General features: G+C 43.0%; 1 protein-coding gene across 1 annotated transcript in view; it reads right to left on the bottom strand.

Moving 5' to 3' along the window:
• The window catches only part of LOC140395604 (dynein axonemal heavy chain 17-like), an 896,966-nt gene that overhangs the window by 27,309 nt on the left and 852,689 nt on the right, over positions 1-16,968 (bottom strand). Inside the window, exons 72-74 of the mRNA XM_072483576.1 lie at positions 9,970-10,118; positions 8,847-8,974; positions 3,583-3,810 (exon numbers count right to left, since the gene is read on the bottom strand). Coding sequence (XP_072339677.1) covers positions 3,583-3,810; positions 8,847-8,974; positions 9,970-10,118 — 505 coding nt within the window. The remainder of the gene's footprint in view (positions 1-3,582; positions 3,811-8,846; positions 8,975-9,969; positions 10,119-16,968) is intronic.

The following is a 16,968-nucleotide window of genomic DNA, read 5'->3' as shown; positions in this document are numbered from 1 at the left end:
TCAAAGACACCGGGGATCTCCGGGTGCCCTAGGATGTAGCTATGTGCACCCCGAAGCTAGCGGGCACACATGTGCATGATTCTGAGGCAGTGGTTGCACAAGATCGGAACATTCAGGGAGTGGAATCCCTTCCTGTTAATATACTCCCTGATTACCCGGTGCTCGCAGGGCGACATGCGTGCCATCAATCGCTCCCTGGACTGGGGCATGTGAATCCTGCAGCCCGGACAACTTGGTGGGACGGGTCCAGGTCGAAGGTGATATAGTCTGATGCCCAGGCATACAGAACACTGCCACATCCCGGATGCACCTGTAGGCTGATGACTGCAAGATGCTACTCGAGCTCTGGAATGACCCAGTGGTGTAAAGGTTTAGGGCTGTGATGGCCTTAATGGCCATCGGGAGCATGTATTCCCCCTTCTCCACAAGGGCATGGCACAGGTGCCGCACTGTTCCTCATTTAGGTGAGGTCTTCTAAGGTCTGTCAGCTCATGGAATGATGAACGACACCTGTATAAGTTGGGCCATCGCTGGCCTCTCATTTTGGGTCCCTCCTCAGCCTGATAGGTGGCATGGGATGCCACCTCCAGCCTAAGTTGGCGTTGCTGCCTTTGACAGTGACTGCCCACCTCGGCTGCCACAAGCAACGCGAGGGCAGTGTCTGCGGAATCAACACCAGCAAACATGGTTTATCTGGAAGGAATTGGAGCAGGGGGGTGACCGGCAATCATCCCAAGACCCTCAAATCCTCCAAGCCTCACCCATTCTTACCATCACTGTCCCATCTTCTCTCAGATGCCATCAGTGAAACAGTTGTGCTGGCAAACCTTGCTCTGCACACTCACCCCCGGCCACATCAGGAACCCCTAGACCCCAGACCTCGGCCGGGAACATTGCGGAGGACATGCTCAGCTGCCCTCCGCTCATCCACACACTTACTCTCTGACCACAAGAAAATTCTCAGTGGTGAAGCCCTGCTCTGTAGTGTTTGATTGTTGGCAGCTGCTTCTATGGTGCTGATGCTCCTAGAGTTCAGGCACACTGTTCAGGCATCAAAGCTTTCTGGACATGCAATACACTAATCACCCTTTGAGGCATGGCACCTGAGCTCTCGAGGAGGCACTTGAGAGTTCAGGAGAGTGAAGTGCTCTCACAACTAATGAGGCTAATTCGTCATTTGAAATAGCCTTCGGCTGGGAAACTGGAGGATGTTCACAGTCAAAGGGGGTGAAATTGACTTGCGGGAGAGGAGCTGCAGCAGGGCTCTGTACTAGGGGGGTTTGGCACGACAGATAAGCAGCAGCTGTGATTTCCCCATGTTATGGGTCCCGACAATATTTAAAGATGGCTTGAAGGCCTCACAGCCCCCCCCCCCCCTTCGGCCCTGGGGCGACCCCAGACCTTGAACGCTTCAGCCCCTCGACCAAGCCCAATCTCCCTGAAGGCCCCCCGAGCATTGGGGCAGCAGCTCCAGTACTCAGGAGCGGCATGACGTAAAATGGAAATGGTTACTCACCACGTCAGTTCCCCTCAGAAGCCATTGCGCCAGCTACACATTGTTGAAGGAATACTAAACGATGCCTGCGTGACTTCCCGCTGGGGAGCCTGGTAATTCTCAGGATGCTGCTGTTTTCAACTTCAATCTTGTTGATGAGATTGAAATGATTGCAAATTAGGGTTAACGATATTCTCGCCATTTTTGGGCGAGATCAGAACTTAGCATTGAGTGCTAGAATCGCAAAATGGTTCACGTCCAGTGTGAATCTCGATTTTACCCTCTCTCGCTATTCACTCGCACCGCCCGGATCCACACCGGGCGCAATGCGGTCACTGAAACGTCCCCTGTAACATTTACTTTCTTTTGAAAATATAGATGAACAGAGTAACAAGACTGCCAATTAGCTTTTAACAGCAACAAAAAAATTAATCAGCATGAAACATTTGACTATAATACAATACTCCTTCATCCCACCTATCTCTTCACGTGTTTGTTTTTATTCATCATGGGATGTGGGTGTCGCTGGCTCGGCCAGCATTTATTGCCCATACCTGAGGGCATTTAAGAGTCAACGACATTGCTGTGGATCTGGAGTCACATGTAGGCCAGACTAGGTGAGGAGGACAGATTTCCTTCCCTAAAGGACATTTGTGAACCAGATGGGTTTTTACGACAACAATGGTTTTGTGGTCACCTTTTAGACTTTCAATTCCAGATTTTTATTCAATTCAAATGTCACCATCTGTCATGGCAGGATTCGAACTTGGGTGCCCAGAACATGACTCTGGGTCTCTTGTTTACTAGTCCAGTGATAATATCACCTCGCTGCTGCCTCCCCTATGTATGCATGTTCTATGGATAACACAGGTTACAAAATATATCTTCCGCTACAATGTTTCCAGTAAATAAGCAGTCCCTGTAAACCAATAGTCCAACTCTGGTCAGACTTTCTCTGCTCTAAAACCAAGTGTCTGATGTCACGCTATCAAACTTCAGTGTATTCCTCCTCAAATACCCCCAGATGATTATCACACAAATGTTTCCAAACTCCACTCTCGAAAAGACCCACCTCAGCATCTTCTTCTGAACAAAACGTTCAGCTGTTTTCAGCAAGGATCTACTTCCAGGATTTCCAACTCCCCTTTCAGTATTTTGGTCTTTAATTGCTACGTGCATTCAAACTTTCACACAATCTCTCAGGTACCCAGCCACAAATAGTACACTATTGCTTTACAGGCTGTATTAAGTTTACCAACCTTAGGATTTCTTCAGATATCTAGCTTCTCTCTTACCAACTTCACCAGGTCTGCACTTTTCAGCTCTGTCTTTAACTTCAATTAACAGTATCTTGCTCAAGTCTCAGAGTCCTTTTGTTCCTTTGACTGTAATCATCCTGGAACTTCTCTTTTCATTCCCTGATATCTAGAACTAGCTATTCTTTAGTTTCTGGGACTTGCTTTCTTTCCATTACTCTATTGTCCTGCATTTCTACTCTGCCTCGGCTTCTAGTAGAGTGGTGAGAGCTCTTTCTTCTCTAGCTGCTAAGCTCCTACTGCCTTGGGTCCAATTAAAATCAAATTTAAAAGATCTTTCTAACTTAAAGGTGGCCCTGATTGCAAAGCAACAGCTCAATCTTTCTTTAAGCTCTTGTTTGCTTTTTACATTCTAAAGCCTCTGTACAATGCAAACAAAGTTTGAAACAAAACCAAAATCCCCATACATGCAAATACCTTTCTTTAACATTGACCCAGCTGAAGTTTTAACCCTTTCTTACACAGAAACACCAAATTAAAATCACTTAAATCTATACCTCACTTTTAATATCCAACATCGCTTATAATCAACATGAACATAATACAAAGATAGGTCACATAAAACTACCTCTGCTTTGTGACAGAACGGAAAATATATATTTCAAAATGAGTTGTATCCAACTAGTAGTGTATTTATTTTAAATTTCAAATATTGATATAACTGAATTGATGGGAATATGAAAGAAAATAAATCTAATATTTGAATTCGGAAAAACAGCCCCAATAATGAAGACACAAGTAAGCGCAAGAACATTCCTATTTTATTTATACCTGGTTAAACAAATCCAAAGCTTTGTGAAGGTTAGCATACATGCCAGTCGGCGGTTCATTGGTAATTTTGATGGAATTTTCCAGTAATCCCTGTGGAATAATATGGGCATCAGGTGTTCCAGCTGGTTCAGCAGTCATAAAAACACGATAATCTCTATGACTGCCCAAACTATAACTTTCCACTTTCTTATCCAAAGTACCCAGCCATTTAGCGACCAAATGAATGTTCTGCAAAAGATTTGGTGTAAATAGATAAAGAACTGATCAACTTCTCTAGAAATATATTAGAGGCATTAATTATCCAGCACTATTTAGATAAACATTTGTTGCTTAAAATTTGTCTATTGAGTTAATGGCTGAAAAAAATGTTTATGCTGTAAGTGTTGAGGAAGGGAAGATAGATGTGGTAGTGTGGAGCCCTCGGCAATAGTGGCCTGAACTCTTGCTCTATTTGGTTACATTTGAAGAAAAATAAAAGTAGAAGAGCAATAGACCCAGACAAAAAAGTCCAGTTATTAGTCAGCTCTTCCTTTTGGCTGATGTCGATGTAGAGAACGAGTATAATTTTATATTCAGGTGGCAAAGCCAGATAAATTGGTAAGGACAGTGGAGTGTATTGCTGCAATACTTGCTTTATATTTGCGACTCAGACATTAAGTTGTTAAATGTTTCATGGTTAATCCTTGGGTGTCACACGCTGAAGAGCTTTTAATTTTCCATCAAGTATCTGTATTTGCCATGATTGTGTAGATGTGGCGGTTGCTCGTGAGCCTTTGTTTCATCATTAGTGTTCAGTACTGTTGTTATCACCTTGTTTGTTAACACCTTGCTCAGGTTCTGTCTGCATGTATAATTCAGACAACATTAATCTACCCCCACATGCCATTAACTTTGTCTTTAGCACAATGCTCCAATGTCATTTTATCATTAGCAGTTTGATTTTCTGACGCTGCATACATCTTCCAGTTGAAAAAGTAATTTTCATAGGAGGATTACAGGACACTAGTGATTATTTTAAGTCATTTGATATTTCCTGCACAACCATAATTTTTGCATCCTCAACAGGGCATCTGGAACCACCAAAGACAGCAATACTTTATTTCCAGCCAAATTGTTTGTTATTAAAAAATCAATAACATCAATGCGCAAATTATGTACAACCCCACAATTGGAGGACCTGTAATTTCCTGTACCCTGCCCACCTTTAATGTTGAATACAGGAAAACTTATAAGTTTGTCAACATTTTCACCCACTGGGACTATAATTTCATGAGAAGCAGTATAATCTTACAAATTATATATTGTACAGGAGAGTCAAGGGGGGCAGGGGGTGATTGGCTGGTCGGGTGGTTAGAAGTGGAGTGGAGGTTTGGGTGGTCAGTTGGTTGGTGGGGTCAGGTGTTCAGAGGGGTTGGGTTTCAGGGGATGGTCAGTTCCAACAGAAGTTTGAACCTCCTGGATACTGCGGTTAGCTAACAGGAAGCAGAATGTAGAGATAAATAGATCTTTCTCAGGATAACTTGTGGAGTACCACAGGGATCAGTGCAGGGGCCCCAACTATTTACAATCTACATCAATGATTTGAATGAAGGGCCTGAAAATATGGTTGTTAAATTTGCTGATGACACCAAGATAGTTAGGAAAGTAAGTTGTCGGGCAGCATGGTTAGCACTGCTGCCTCACGGCACCGAGGTCCCAGGTTCAATCCCAGCCCTGGGTCACTGACCGTGTGGAGTTTGCACATTCTCCCCGTGTTTGCATGGGTTTCACCCCCACAACCTAAAGATGTGCAGGCTCGGTGGATTGGCCACACTAAATTGCCCCTTAATTTGAAAAAAATAATTGGGTACTCTAAATTTATTTTAAAAAGAGGAAAGTAAGTTGTCAAGAACAGTTAGAGTCTGCAAAGGGATAAAGTGAGACTAAGTGAGTGAAAAAACTTTGGCAGATGGAGTATAATGTAGGAAAATGTGAACGCGACCAGATGAATCACAAAAAACACGAAGATACAGTAAGTGAATAGGAAGGCAAATAGAATGTTGGTGTTTATTGCAAGGGGAATGGAATATAAAAGTAGGGAAGTTTTACTGTAGCTATGCAGGGCATTGGTGAGATAACATCTGGAATACTTTGTCAGATTTGGTCTCTTTATTTGAGAAAAGAAGAGTAATGGTGATATGGGATTCATTAGTTAGGGGAACAGACAAATGTTTATGTGACCCTAGATGTGACTCCAGGATGGTATGTTGCGTCTCTGATGCCAGGGTCAAGGTTGTCACAGATTGGCTGCAGGGCATTCTTCTGGGGGAGGGTGACCAGCTAGAGATTGTTGTACACATTTGTACCAATGGCTTAGGTAGGAAGAGGGATAGGGTCCTGCAATCAGAATTTAGGGAGTGAGGCAGAAAGGTAGCAAGCAGGACCTCAATGGTAGGAAGCTCTGAATTACTCCCAGTACCACATGAAAGTGATTATAGAAATAGGTAGATAAGGCAGATGAATGGGTGGCTGGAAAGATGATACAGGAGGGAAGGATTTAGATTCCTGGCACACTGGAACTGGGGGAGATGGCACCTGTACAAGCAGGACAGGTTGCATCTGAACAGAGCTGGGACTGAGTTCCTTGCAGGGCATTTATTTAGTGCTACCAGGGGGAGGGGGTTAAAATAAGTCGCCAGGGGTGTGGAACCAAGACAAATATTGTGGAGGAATACCAAGATGCATAAAATACTGGTTGGGACAGAAAGCACAAGTCTAAAAAATAATGAGTGAAGTCGGAGTTAGGGAGAAAGGAATGATGTTGAAATCTTACTGTGCATGTATATGAATGCATGACGTATTGTAAATAAGATTGGGGAGCTGCAGGCACAGATTGCAATGTGGAAATATGATATTGTGGAGATAACAGAGACCTGGCTCAAGGAATGAAAAGACTGGGTGTTAAATATTCCTCAGAGAGCAGTGAAGGTTAGGTCATGGATAGACATTGGAGTCAAGATTTATGGGGGGCAGACATTAAAGTGGAGTTGAGACCACAACCAGATTAGTTATGATCTTAATGAATGGTGTAGCAGGTTTAAAGGGTCGAATGGCCTACTCCTGTTCCTAGGTCCTATGTACCTACATTCCTAATGATGGTTCGACGTGTCAACCTGACTAAAGGACCTTAACAGGATAGCACTAATACTATTCCACATTGAAAATTGGGTGTGGAACTTCAAGTGCTTGGTTTTATGCTTAACCTTTCAATGTCCTCTGTTATCAGAATGGACAGGTTTGCTTATTTGCAAGGGGGTTTAACAAGACATTGCCAGCATTTCACACTTTGGGTGAGAGTCAGTCATCAAAGGTGGACATGGTAGGATTGGAAGCAGTGATGCCTATTTGTTAGTCTTTTAAAGGGAGAGATTGATTAATTATAATTCTGGCTGAATGTTCCATGCATTATTTGGTTTTGTTGGTTGTTGGCCCTGTAGTTTAACATTTGTGTTATATTCTCTTCCAGTACTTAGCTTCAATATTTTTTGCTTTTATTTTCCTTTCAAAGAGATGGGGACTGATATATATTTGGGAATTCTGAACATGTCGAATAATTGAAATGAAGAAGTGTGGATTGTGACATGTCAGTGCTGAAATTGCAATGATTCCTGAGGTGGTTTGGCAATACCTGTCAGTACTGCAGGATCTGCAGCTTAACATGTTTACAATTGCACCAGAAAGGTTGCCTGGTGCTGAATGATCTCTGCAAATCAACTGGATCATGAATGGCTCTGAATGGCTTGCACTGAATTATGACGAATTTGAGAAATTTCCATATTTTGAAATTTGAATTTAGTATTTTTGCTGCAATCACAAAAGGAGGGAATCATTGACAGGGCAATGTAACCTTTTGTAACAAGGCACAAGAATGTGGTGTGCTTTTTGATTGCAGGTGGAATAGTTAATGTGAGGTTTCACAGTTGTTTCTGGAACACCAAGCTGGACAGTATTCAGTTTGCTCTTGAAGGACTCTCTCTAGGCTTTGTACCAATATAAGCAAGCGGAAACCCTTGTTGTTGATTTTATCCATGAGTGGTATTCAAGATATGTTGGAATATATTTATATAAGATGCAGGGTTAGAAAATAAGTAATATGTTGTAACTGTTAAATGTAAGCTATTCCTTTGTTATTGTGTTTTAATTCTGTGTTTAAAATTTGTTTTACCATAAAAACTGTCTGTTTGATCAGTGATCACTCCTGGCGCAACATCGAGGGCCGAAGGGCCTGTACTGCACTGTAATGTTCTATTCTATTCTATGTGGTGCAGTAACACTTCTGTAATGATATGTATATAGTCAGGTTAGTGAAGGGTTAATAATTACATCTCAGTGTAAATCAAACACTAGAGGACGTTACTACTTCTCTGTATTTAAGTTAGACTCTGAGGGAACTCTGGGAGAAGCTGGAAGGAGTAGCATAAAGAGAAAGCATGGTGATAGCATTAGAAGATTAGATTAGACAGAGTTTACACTAGATCATAGTGTAGTTTGTGACTATTTAGATTATTGAGTACTGTAAGACAGATTCAATATTACTTAATTATTATCTGTAGCTCAATAGAGTGTTCGAACTTCATTTAATTAATAGTATAAGGGATGGAGTTCAAGACTAGGGAGGTTATGCTGCAATTGTATAGGGTGTTGGTGAGGCCGCATCTGGAGTATTGTGTTCAGTTTTGGTCTCCTTACCTGAGAAAGGACATATTGGCACTGGAGGGAGTGCAGAGGAGATTCACTAGGTTGATCCCAGAGTTGAGGGGATTAGATTATGACGTGAGGTTGAGTAGACTGGGACTGTACTCATTGGAGTTTAGAAGGATGCGGGGGGATCTTATTGAAACATATACAATTATGAAGGGAATAGATAGGATAGATGCGGGCAGGTTGTTTCCACTGGTCGGGGAAAGCAGAACTAGGGGGCATAGCCTCAAAATAAGGGGAAGTAGATTTAGGATGGAGTGTAGGAGGAACTTCTTCACCCAAAGGGTTGTGAATCTCTGGAATTCCATGCCCAGTGAAGCAGTTGAGGCTCCTTCTTTAAACATTTTTAAGAAAAAGATAGATACCTTTCTAAAGAATAAAGGGATTCGGAGATATGGTGTACGGGCCGGAGGGTGGAGCTGAGTCCACAAAGATCAGCCATGATCTCATTAAATGGCGGAGCAGGCTCGAGGGGCCAGATGGCCTACTCCTGTTCCTAGTTCTTATGTTCTTATGTTCAATACCTGCAGAATAACCCAGTGTCCACCTTCAGCTGCTTCATCTAAAGCATGTTCTGCCACTATCTCCTGGCCCTGTCCCAGTGACACATTATGAAATTTGCCGTTGTTAATAGTAAAGCCCAATTTCTTGCCTATTAGGAAGCAAAGTAAAAAACAACAAAACATTTTATATAGCTCACAGTGTGCATATATTATTCCAATAGTACATTAAGAAATTTACCATTGTCAGAAGAAATGTTTTCTGACTATGGCAATGGAAAGATCAAAATTATTGCCTCCTAACTACAACAAATTCACCCTCACTTACAGCCTCTCTCACACCCTCACCCACACCCACCTCTCTCACCCACCTCTTGACTCCTCTTGGCACCCCACATTCCCTGCTCTTCTCAGCCTCCCACGGCCCCAATTCCTCTTGGACCCACACAGCCCAGTTCCCCCAAGGCCCCGGCACCATTGTGCTCCCTTGGGCCCCCAGATGTCCCCCCTCGGCCCTGGCCCTGGCTGCTCTTGGGCCCCAGAACCCGCCCCCGCCATGGCTTTGCTCCTCTTGAACCCCCATAGCCCGTTGCAACCCTGGCTGTCTCCAGCCCCCACTCTCGGGTTCTGAAGAACCCAGTTTGGGAAGCTCCATTTTAAATAATGCTCATGCAGGTTCCAGGTTGTAGCTCAACGCCTTGTCTTTGTAAAGTGACGTGCGTATTTGATGGTTGGCCCTGTGAGATCCAAATGAGCAATTCTGGCATCACTGCAGTTGCAATGTGCCTCAGCAAGATTATGCTAGGTGGTGTTACGGATATGAAATTTGCTTCCTTGCACCCATCGCAATCCTATCCCCTCAAACCGATGAATGATAACCACACAGGATGGCAGAGTAGGTGTTCCTGCGCACTCATCAGTTTAGTGGGTGGGAGAATTTGTGCCTCTTCCACTGACTTCCTCATCCAGAACAGATTAAATGTTTATTGGTGAAATTTAAATGATGTCCAAGATTTAAAATATGCTAGGCCTTGAAATTGCTTCAAAAAGCAAGTTTCAAAAACTCTCTCCCAGTCAATATTGGGTCTAGGGTCCTGTATCCATTCACAAGAATGCATAAATTAGTTACATTGCTTAAAGCACATACCCAAAGCCTCCACGTCCTTCAGTGGATCAACTCCTGGTGAGAGAATAAAGAATATTGGAATGGCAGGACTGCTTTCTTCATATGATTTTGAGAATTCCATACTACGACCCTCCACATATTTAGCTCCAAGCTTCTCCTCCACAAAGCCACTGTAAAATTCCAAATAGCATTTTATGATATATTCAAGGTTTTAAAAGGAACTTAATATTTTCAAGATTGTGGTGATGTTTTTGTAGTGCTAGTAGGGGACAATATGTTGAGGCAGATAGACATGGTTCTCTGCAGCCAAGAGCGAGAGTCCAGAAGGCTCTGTTGCCTACCCGGTGCCAGGGTTCAGGACATCGGCTCTAGACTAAGGGAAACCTGCAGTGGGAGGTGGAAAATCCAGTGGTCGCAGTTCACAATGATACCAACGATATGGGTAGGACTCTGAAGGAGGTTCTACTTAAGAGAGCATGATCAACTAGGGGTAAAATTAAAAGCAGAATATCAAAGGTACTAATTTACCCAAGCCATGAACAAATTGACGCAGGGTAAATAACATTGTAGAGTTAAATCCATGGCTTAAAGATTGGCGCGGGAGAAATGGGTTTTGATTCCATAGGCACTGGCATCAGTATTGGGGAAAGTGGGAGCTGTACCATTGAGATGGTCTTCACCAAATCGTACTAGGACCAGTGTTCTGGTGAGTTACATAGCTAGGGCAGTAGAAAGGGCTTTCAAATAAATAGTGGGATGAGGAAAGATGTGGCAAAGTAAAGCGAGAGGAGAAGGTAAAATCAGAACAGCAATACATGAAATAGTTGTCAAAGTACATCAGGAAGGGACAGAACAGATAAATATAAGAGTGCACCAGCAGTTAAGGCTAGAGATTGTGAAAATAATAAGTCAGTGTTAAAGGTGTTCTACTTGACCGTATACAGCATTAGTAATTAGGTAGATTAATTCACAGCTGTTACTACATCCTGGGCGGGTGTGCGGTCAGTCCCAGCCCCACAGACCCCAGAGTCCCAACATAAGTGAATTAACCAATAATTTGTGTTTTCCTGAAACCTTTAGCCCTCGACTGTTTCAATGAGTTACATACACCAGATTTATAAGTAAAACATTAACAAACTTTATCAATAAGAGGAAAGATGAGTATGTAAAGAAAATAACATAATAATGGTCTACTTGTCTATCTATTCCCAAAACCCCACCCCACCCTCCATCCAGACACATTCAAGACAGACACATGGTAAGGGTAGGGGAGGATTAAAAACAGGGATTAAAGGGAAAGGTTTGAGATGAATCTTTGCTGCTGCAGCTGCAGCCTCTGGGTAATAGATGTATTCAAGAGATTCAGGTCAGCACAATTCCGTACTTTGACCACCAGATGGAGTTTTACACAAGAGATCCATGTCAGGGCAATCCTAACCTCCGGCCACCATATGGAGCTGTACACAGAAGGTTCAGATCAATGCAATTCTGCTCTACTACCACCAGGTAGAGCTTTACTCAAGTTTTAGGTCAATACAATTCTGGGGCGTCATTCTCCGCCGGCGGGAGTCTCCGTTTTGCCGGCGCCTGGGGGTTTCCCGACGGCGTGGGGCTGCCCCACAATGGGAAACCCCATTGACCGGCCAGTGTTACGGAGACTCGCGCCGGCCGGTCGGGGCAGAAATGTGGCGGGGCGGGTAGGAGAATTTCGCCCCAGATCTTTGACCCCAAGGCCCACCCAAGATATTACTGGGCTTTAACTATGAAAAACTCAGCAGACGTTTCATTTTCCTGATTACCGGACAGAAATTTTGACTGTATTATCATAAATGCTATCACTTTAAGCTTTAATTTGAGCTTTTCCCCGCCCTTCAGACAGAGAGTTAAGAGTGTTAGAGACCTGTGCAAAAACGACTGCCACTTTCACATTTCAGAGATCTCTTTCCCAGTTCTGATTGCTGACTGTGCCTTTTAAACAAGAGAACCTTCCCAAGGTCTGAATGGCAGTTTCTAAAAGTGCGAGAGAGAGAGAGAATCTCCCAATTGCTTTCGAGCTGTTTCTTCTGAGAAGTGAGGACAAATGGAGATCTTCAGATGACCCGCCTCTCATCCAGATGTTTATGAATGGTTCCACCAATCACAGAAATCGCAGGAAACAATAGGAGATGGCTGATAATTCTACATTCACTGATTGGCTGCTTACCAAGTCTAGCGAACTGACATCATGGGCTCTGCCACATAACCTAAAGGGAAGCCCTTGCCTGGTCCATTAGAGCATGGGTGTTTCAACTTTGTCCAAAGTCTGTTGTTTGAACAGAAATCCCAAATGGAGCAGCAATGTTGTAGCAGCTAACCAGAAGACAGAACAGACAAAGGTTTTACAATGTTGCCCTAACACAGCACAAATAGATGGGAACTAAGTGGTCTAACTGCCATTACTGGGACGTGGCTGTAGGGTGGCCAAGGCTGGGAACTGAAACTTCAAAGGTGTTCAGCATTTAGGAAGGATAGGAAAAAAGGAAAATGAGGAAGGGGTCACATTGTTAATAAAATATGAGATCAGTACATTAATGAGAAAGGATCGTAGATCAGAATATCACCACGTAGAATCAGTTTGGGTGGAATTAGAAACAGGAAAGGGCAACAAACTTCGGTGGGAATTGTTTATAAGACATAAATAGTAGTGGTAATTTTCAGCGCAGTATGAATCAGGAAATTAAGAGGTGCATGTAACAATGGTACTTCAGTAATCAAGCGTAAACCTAATTCGCACTAATGCTGATGAGGTTGAATTTCTGGAGTTTTCTAGAATACTATGTTGAGCACCCAATTAGAGAACAGGCTATTTTAGATCTAGCATTATGCAACAAAAAAGGGATAATTCATAACCTCATTGTAAAGAAGCCTTGTGGGAACAGTAACCGTAACATGGAAGAATTCTATGTGAAGTTTGAAAGTGATGTAGTTCAATGTGAAACAAGGGTATTTAATCTGTACAAAGGAAACTACAAAGGTATGGGGTAGATTAGGGATCTACATTAAAGTAGATAGTAGTTAGGCAATGGTTAACATTTAAAGAATTAATATATGGCTTGCAACAAATTTACATTACTTTAAGGTACAAAAAAACCATCAGGAAAAGTGATCCAACCGTGGCTAACAAGAAAAATGAAGGATTCTGTCAGATCAAAGGAAGAGGTACGTGAAGTTGCCCAAAAATTTCGTGAGTGTAACGATTGGAAACATTTTAAAATTCAGCAAAGTATGAACCAAGAAAGTGATAAAGAAAATGAAAGTAGAACATTCAATTAAACTAGTAAGTGTTACACCACCCTGGTCTATTCCAGCCCACGTGGCCCGGAGTCACAACACAAGTGAATTAACCTATAATTCTTTGGCCCTTAGCTGCCCAATAGTTACAGTTCATAAGTTAAAACTCAATTACTGTTTATTTATAACAACATTCATGGTGAAATATATAGCAGATACAGTTGGTTAAATATTGATAAGTGCTTCCCCCACCCTCTACACACATACATACACATGACAGACAAACACAGAGGGCAGGGCGGGGGGAGGATGAAAAATGTAAATGAAAGTGAAGAGTCTTTGCTTCAGATGATAGATCCTTACAGGCTTTCTCCATATTAAGTTTGGGAATTACATTCCTTGTTTTACAGCCTGTACTCACAATTGTCCTGGTGAGATAGAGTCCTGGTTTCATCAGGCTTTGCCCTTGTGGACTGCCTTCAGGCCATGTTGTCATGGATTTAACCTTCACAGCCTTATTGAAGAGATAAAGTTAGCTGGATCTTTTTTGGAGATGCTTAGCAGCTGTTTTCTGGAGAGGATTTTTCTGGATCTTTTTCCTCCGCTGCCAGAACCAAAAATGAAGCTAAAATGGAACTCTGAAAAAAAATATCCAATCATCATCTACTACTGGGCAGAACACAGCCTTTTGGGCCAATTCACCGGCCACCAGCCATATAAATCAAACTGAGTCATCACTGAGGCCAGTCAATCTCCAATTACCAGTCTGAAACAGCACAGCCTTCCGGATCCTGCTGTTTGAATTAAAGGCACAGGCCATCGCTTTCTTCTGATTGAATTAAAATGGCAGGCTGCCTTAACGTCTCATGCCCATAAATCATCCATGGATCAAAAATGTAACGGCAAAAATAAAAGAAAGGGGAAAACAAGGAAATACACAGGGAATAAACAAGAAGGAACAGGAAGAAGCCTTACATAAGAAACATAAAAAGGAATTGAAAGCTTCTATAGGTATGTAAAAAGAAAAAGGTTAGTAAAGACAAGTGTGGGCCCATTACAGGTAAAGACAAGAGAATTTATAATGGGTAAAAAGGAAATAGCAGAGAAACTAAGCACATACTTTGTGTCTGTCTTCATGGAGAAAGGTACAAAACCTCCTCTGAAATATTGTGGAGCCAAGAAGGATCTGAAAGCAATTTAGTAAAAAAGTGTGCTGGAAAATTAATGAGAGACTGAAAGTTGATTATTCCCTGGATCTAACCTAATGATTTACATTCTAGAGAATTGAAAGAGGTGGCTGTAGAAATAATGGATGTGTTGTTGATTATTTTTCAAAATTCTATAGATGCGAGAACAGTGCCTGCACTATTTAAGAAAGATGAGGAGATGCCGGCATTGGACTGGGGTGAGCACAGTAAGAAGTCTTACAACACCAGGTTAAAGTCCAACAGGTTTGTTTTAAACACTAGCTTTCGGAGCACTGCTCCTTCCTCAGGTGAATGAAGAGGTATGTTCCAGAAACATATATATAGACAAATTCAAAGATGCAAGACAATGCTTAGAATGCGAGCATTTGCAGTTAGTTAAGTGTTTACAGATCCAGAGATAGGGGTAACCCCAGGTTAAAGAGGTGTGAATTGTCTCAAGCCAGGACAGTTGGTAGGATTTTGCAAGCCCAGGCCAGATGGTGGGGGATGAATGTAATGCGACATGAATCCCAGGTCCCAGTTGAGGCCGCACTCATGTGTGCGGAACTTGGCTATAGGTTTCTGCTCGGCGATTCTGCGTTGTCGCGCGTCCTGAAGGCCGCTTTGGAGAACGCTTACCTGGAGATCAGAGGCTGAATGTCCTTGCCTGCTGAAGTGTTCCCCGACTGGAAGGGAACATTCCTGCCTGGTGATTGTCGCGTGATGTCCGTTCATTCGTTGTCGCAGGGTCTGCATGGTCTCGCCAATGTACCACGCTTCGGGACATCCTTTCCTGCAGCGTATGAGGTAGACAACGTTGGCCGAGTCGCACGAGTATGTACCGCGTACCTGGTGGGTGGTGTTCTCACGTGTAATGGTGGTATCCATGTCGATGATCTGGCATGTCTTGCAGAGATTGCCATGGCAGGGTTGTGTGGTGTCGTGGTCGCTGTTCTGAAGGCAGCGTAGTTTGCTGCAAACAATGGTTTGTTTGAGGTTGCGCGGTTGTTTGAAGGCAAGTAGTGGGGGTGTGGGGATGACCTTGGCAAGATGTTCATCTTCATCGATGACGTGTTGAAGGCTGTGAAGAAGATGTCGTAGTTTCTCCGCTCCGGGAAAGTACTGGACGACGAAGGGTACTCTGTCGGTTGTGTCCCGTGTTTATCTTCTGAGGAGGTCAGTGCGGTTTTTCGCTGTGGCGCATTGGAACTGTCGATCGATGAGTCGAGCGCCATATCCCGTTCGTACGAGGGCATCTTTCAGTGTCTGTAGATGTCTGTTGCGCTCCTCATCGTCTGAGCAGATCCTGTGTATACGGAGGGCTTGTCCATCGGGGATGGCTTCTTTAATGTGTTTAGGGTCGAAGCTGGAGAAGTGGAGCATCGTGAGGTTATCCATGGGATTGCAGTAAAGCGAAGTGCTGAGGTGACCGTCCTTGATGGAGATGAGTGTGTCCAAGAATACAACTGATTTTGGAGAGTAGTCCATGGTGAGTCTGATGGTGGGATGGAACTTATTGATGTCATCGTGTAGTCGTTTCAGTGATTCTTCGCTGTGGGTCCAAAGGAAAAAAATGTCAACGATGTATCTGGTGTATAACGTCGGTTGAAGGTCCTGTGCGGTGAGGAGGTCTTGTATTTAAGAAAGGAGGAAGAAACACAATAGGAAACTACAGACCTGTTAACCTGACATCAGTAGGTGGGAAAATGCTAGGTTTTCTAATGAATGTGAGAACTGGGCACTTAGAAAATTATGGTGAGATTGGGCAGAGTCATGTTGAACAAACCTATTGGGGTTTTTTGAAGATGTTACGAACAGAATAGATAATTCAGAACCAGTTGATGTGCCGTATTTGGATTTTCAGAAGCTTTTGATCAGGTCCCACATAGGAGATTAGTAGGTATCAGAGCTCATGGGATTTGGGGAAATATATTGACATGGGTTGAGGATTTGTTAACAAACAAAAAATAGGGATAAATGGGTCTTTTCAGGTTGGCAGGCTACGACTAGTTTTGGGGTACTGCAATTTAAATGATGCTTGGGCCCCAGCTATTCACAATCTAAATCAATGATTTGGATGTGTGGACCAAATGTAATTTTTCCAAGTTTACTGATGACACAAACTTGGTGGGAATGTGAGTTGTGAGAATGATGCAAAGAGCTTCAAGAAGAAGTGAGTGAGTAAGAATGTTGCAGAAGCAATATAATGTGGAAAAATATGAAGTGATCCTCTTTGGGAGGAAAAACAGAAATGTCAGAGATTGGGAAGTATTGATGTCCAAAGGGAACTTGGTGTTCTTGTTCATAAGTCACTGAAGCTAACATGTAGGTGCAAGAAGCAATTAGAAAGGCAAATGGTATGTTAGCCTTTATTACAAGAGGATTTGAGCATAGGAATAAGGAAATCTTGCTGCAGTTGTATGGAGCGCTGGTGAGACCACACCTGGAGTATTGCAGTTTTGGTCTGCTCACCTAAGAAAGGAGATATTGGATGGGAGTGCACCAAATGTTCGCCAGACTAGTCCCTGGAATTATGGGATTTTCCAATGATAAAAGACTGAGG

Source organism: Scyliorhinus torazame, chromosome 18, assembly GCF_047496885.1.
Source record: "Scyliorhinus torazame isolate Kashiwa2021f chromosome 18, sScyTor2.1, whole genome shotgun sequence".
Taxonomy (NCBI): Eukaryota; Metazoa; Chordata; class Chondrichthyes; order Carcharhiniformes; family Scyliorhinidae; genus Scyliorhinus; species Scyliorhinus torazame.
Note: the sequence above shows the minus strand (reverse complement) of the source record. Positions and strands in the feature narration are given on the sequence as shown.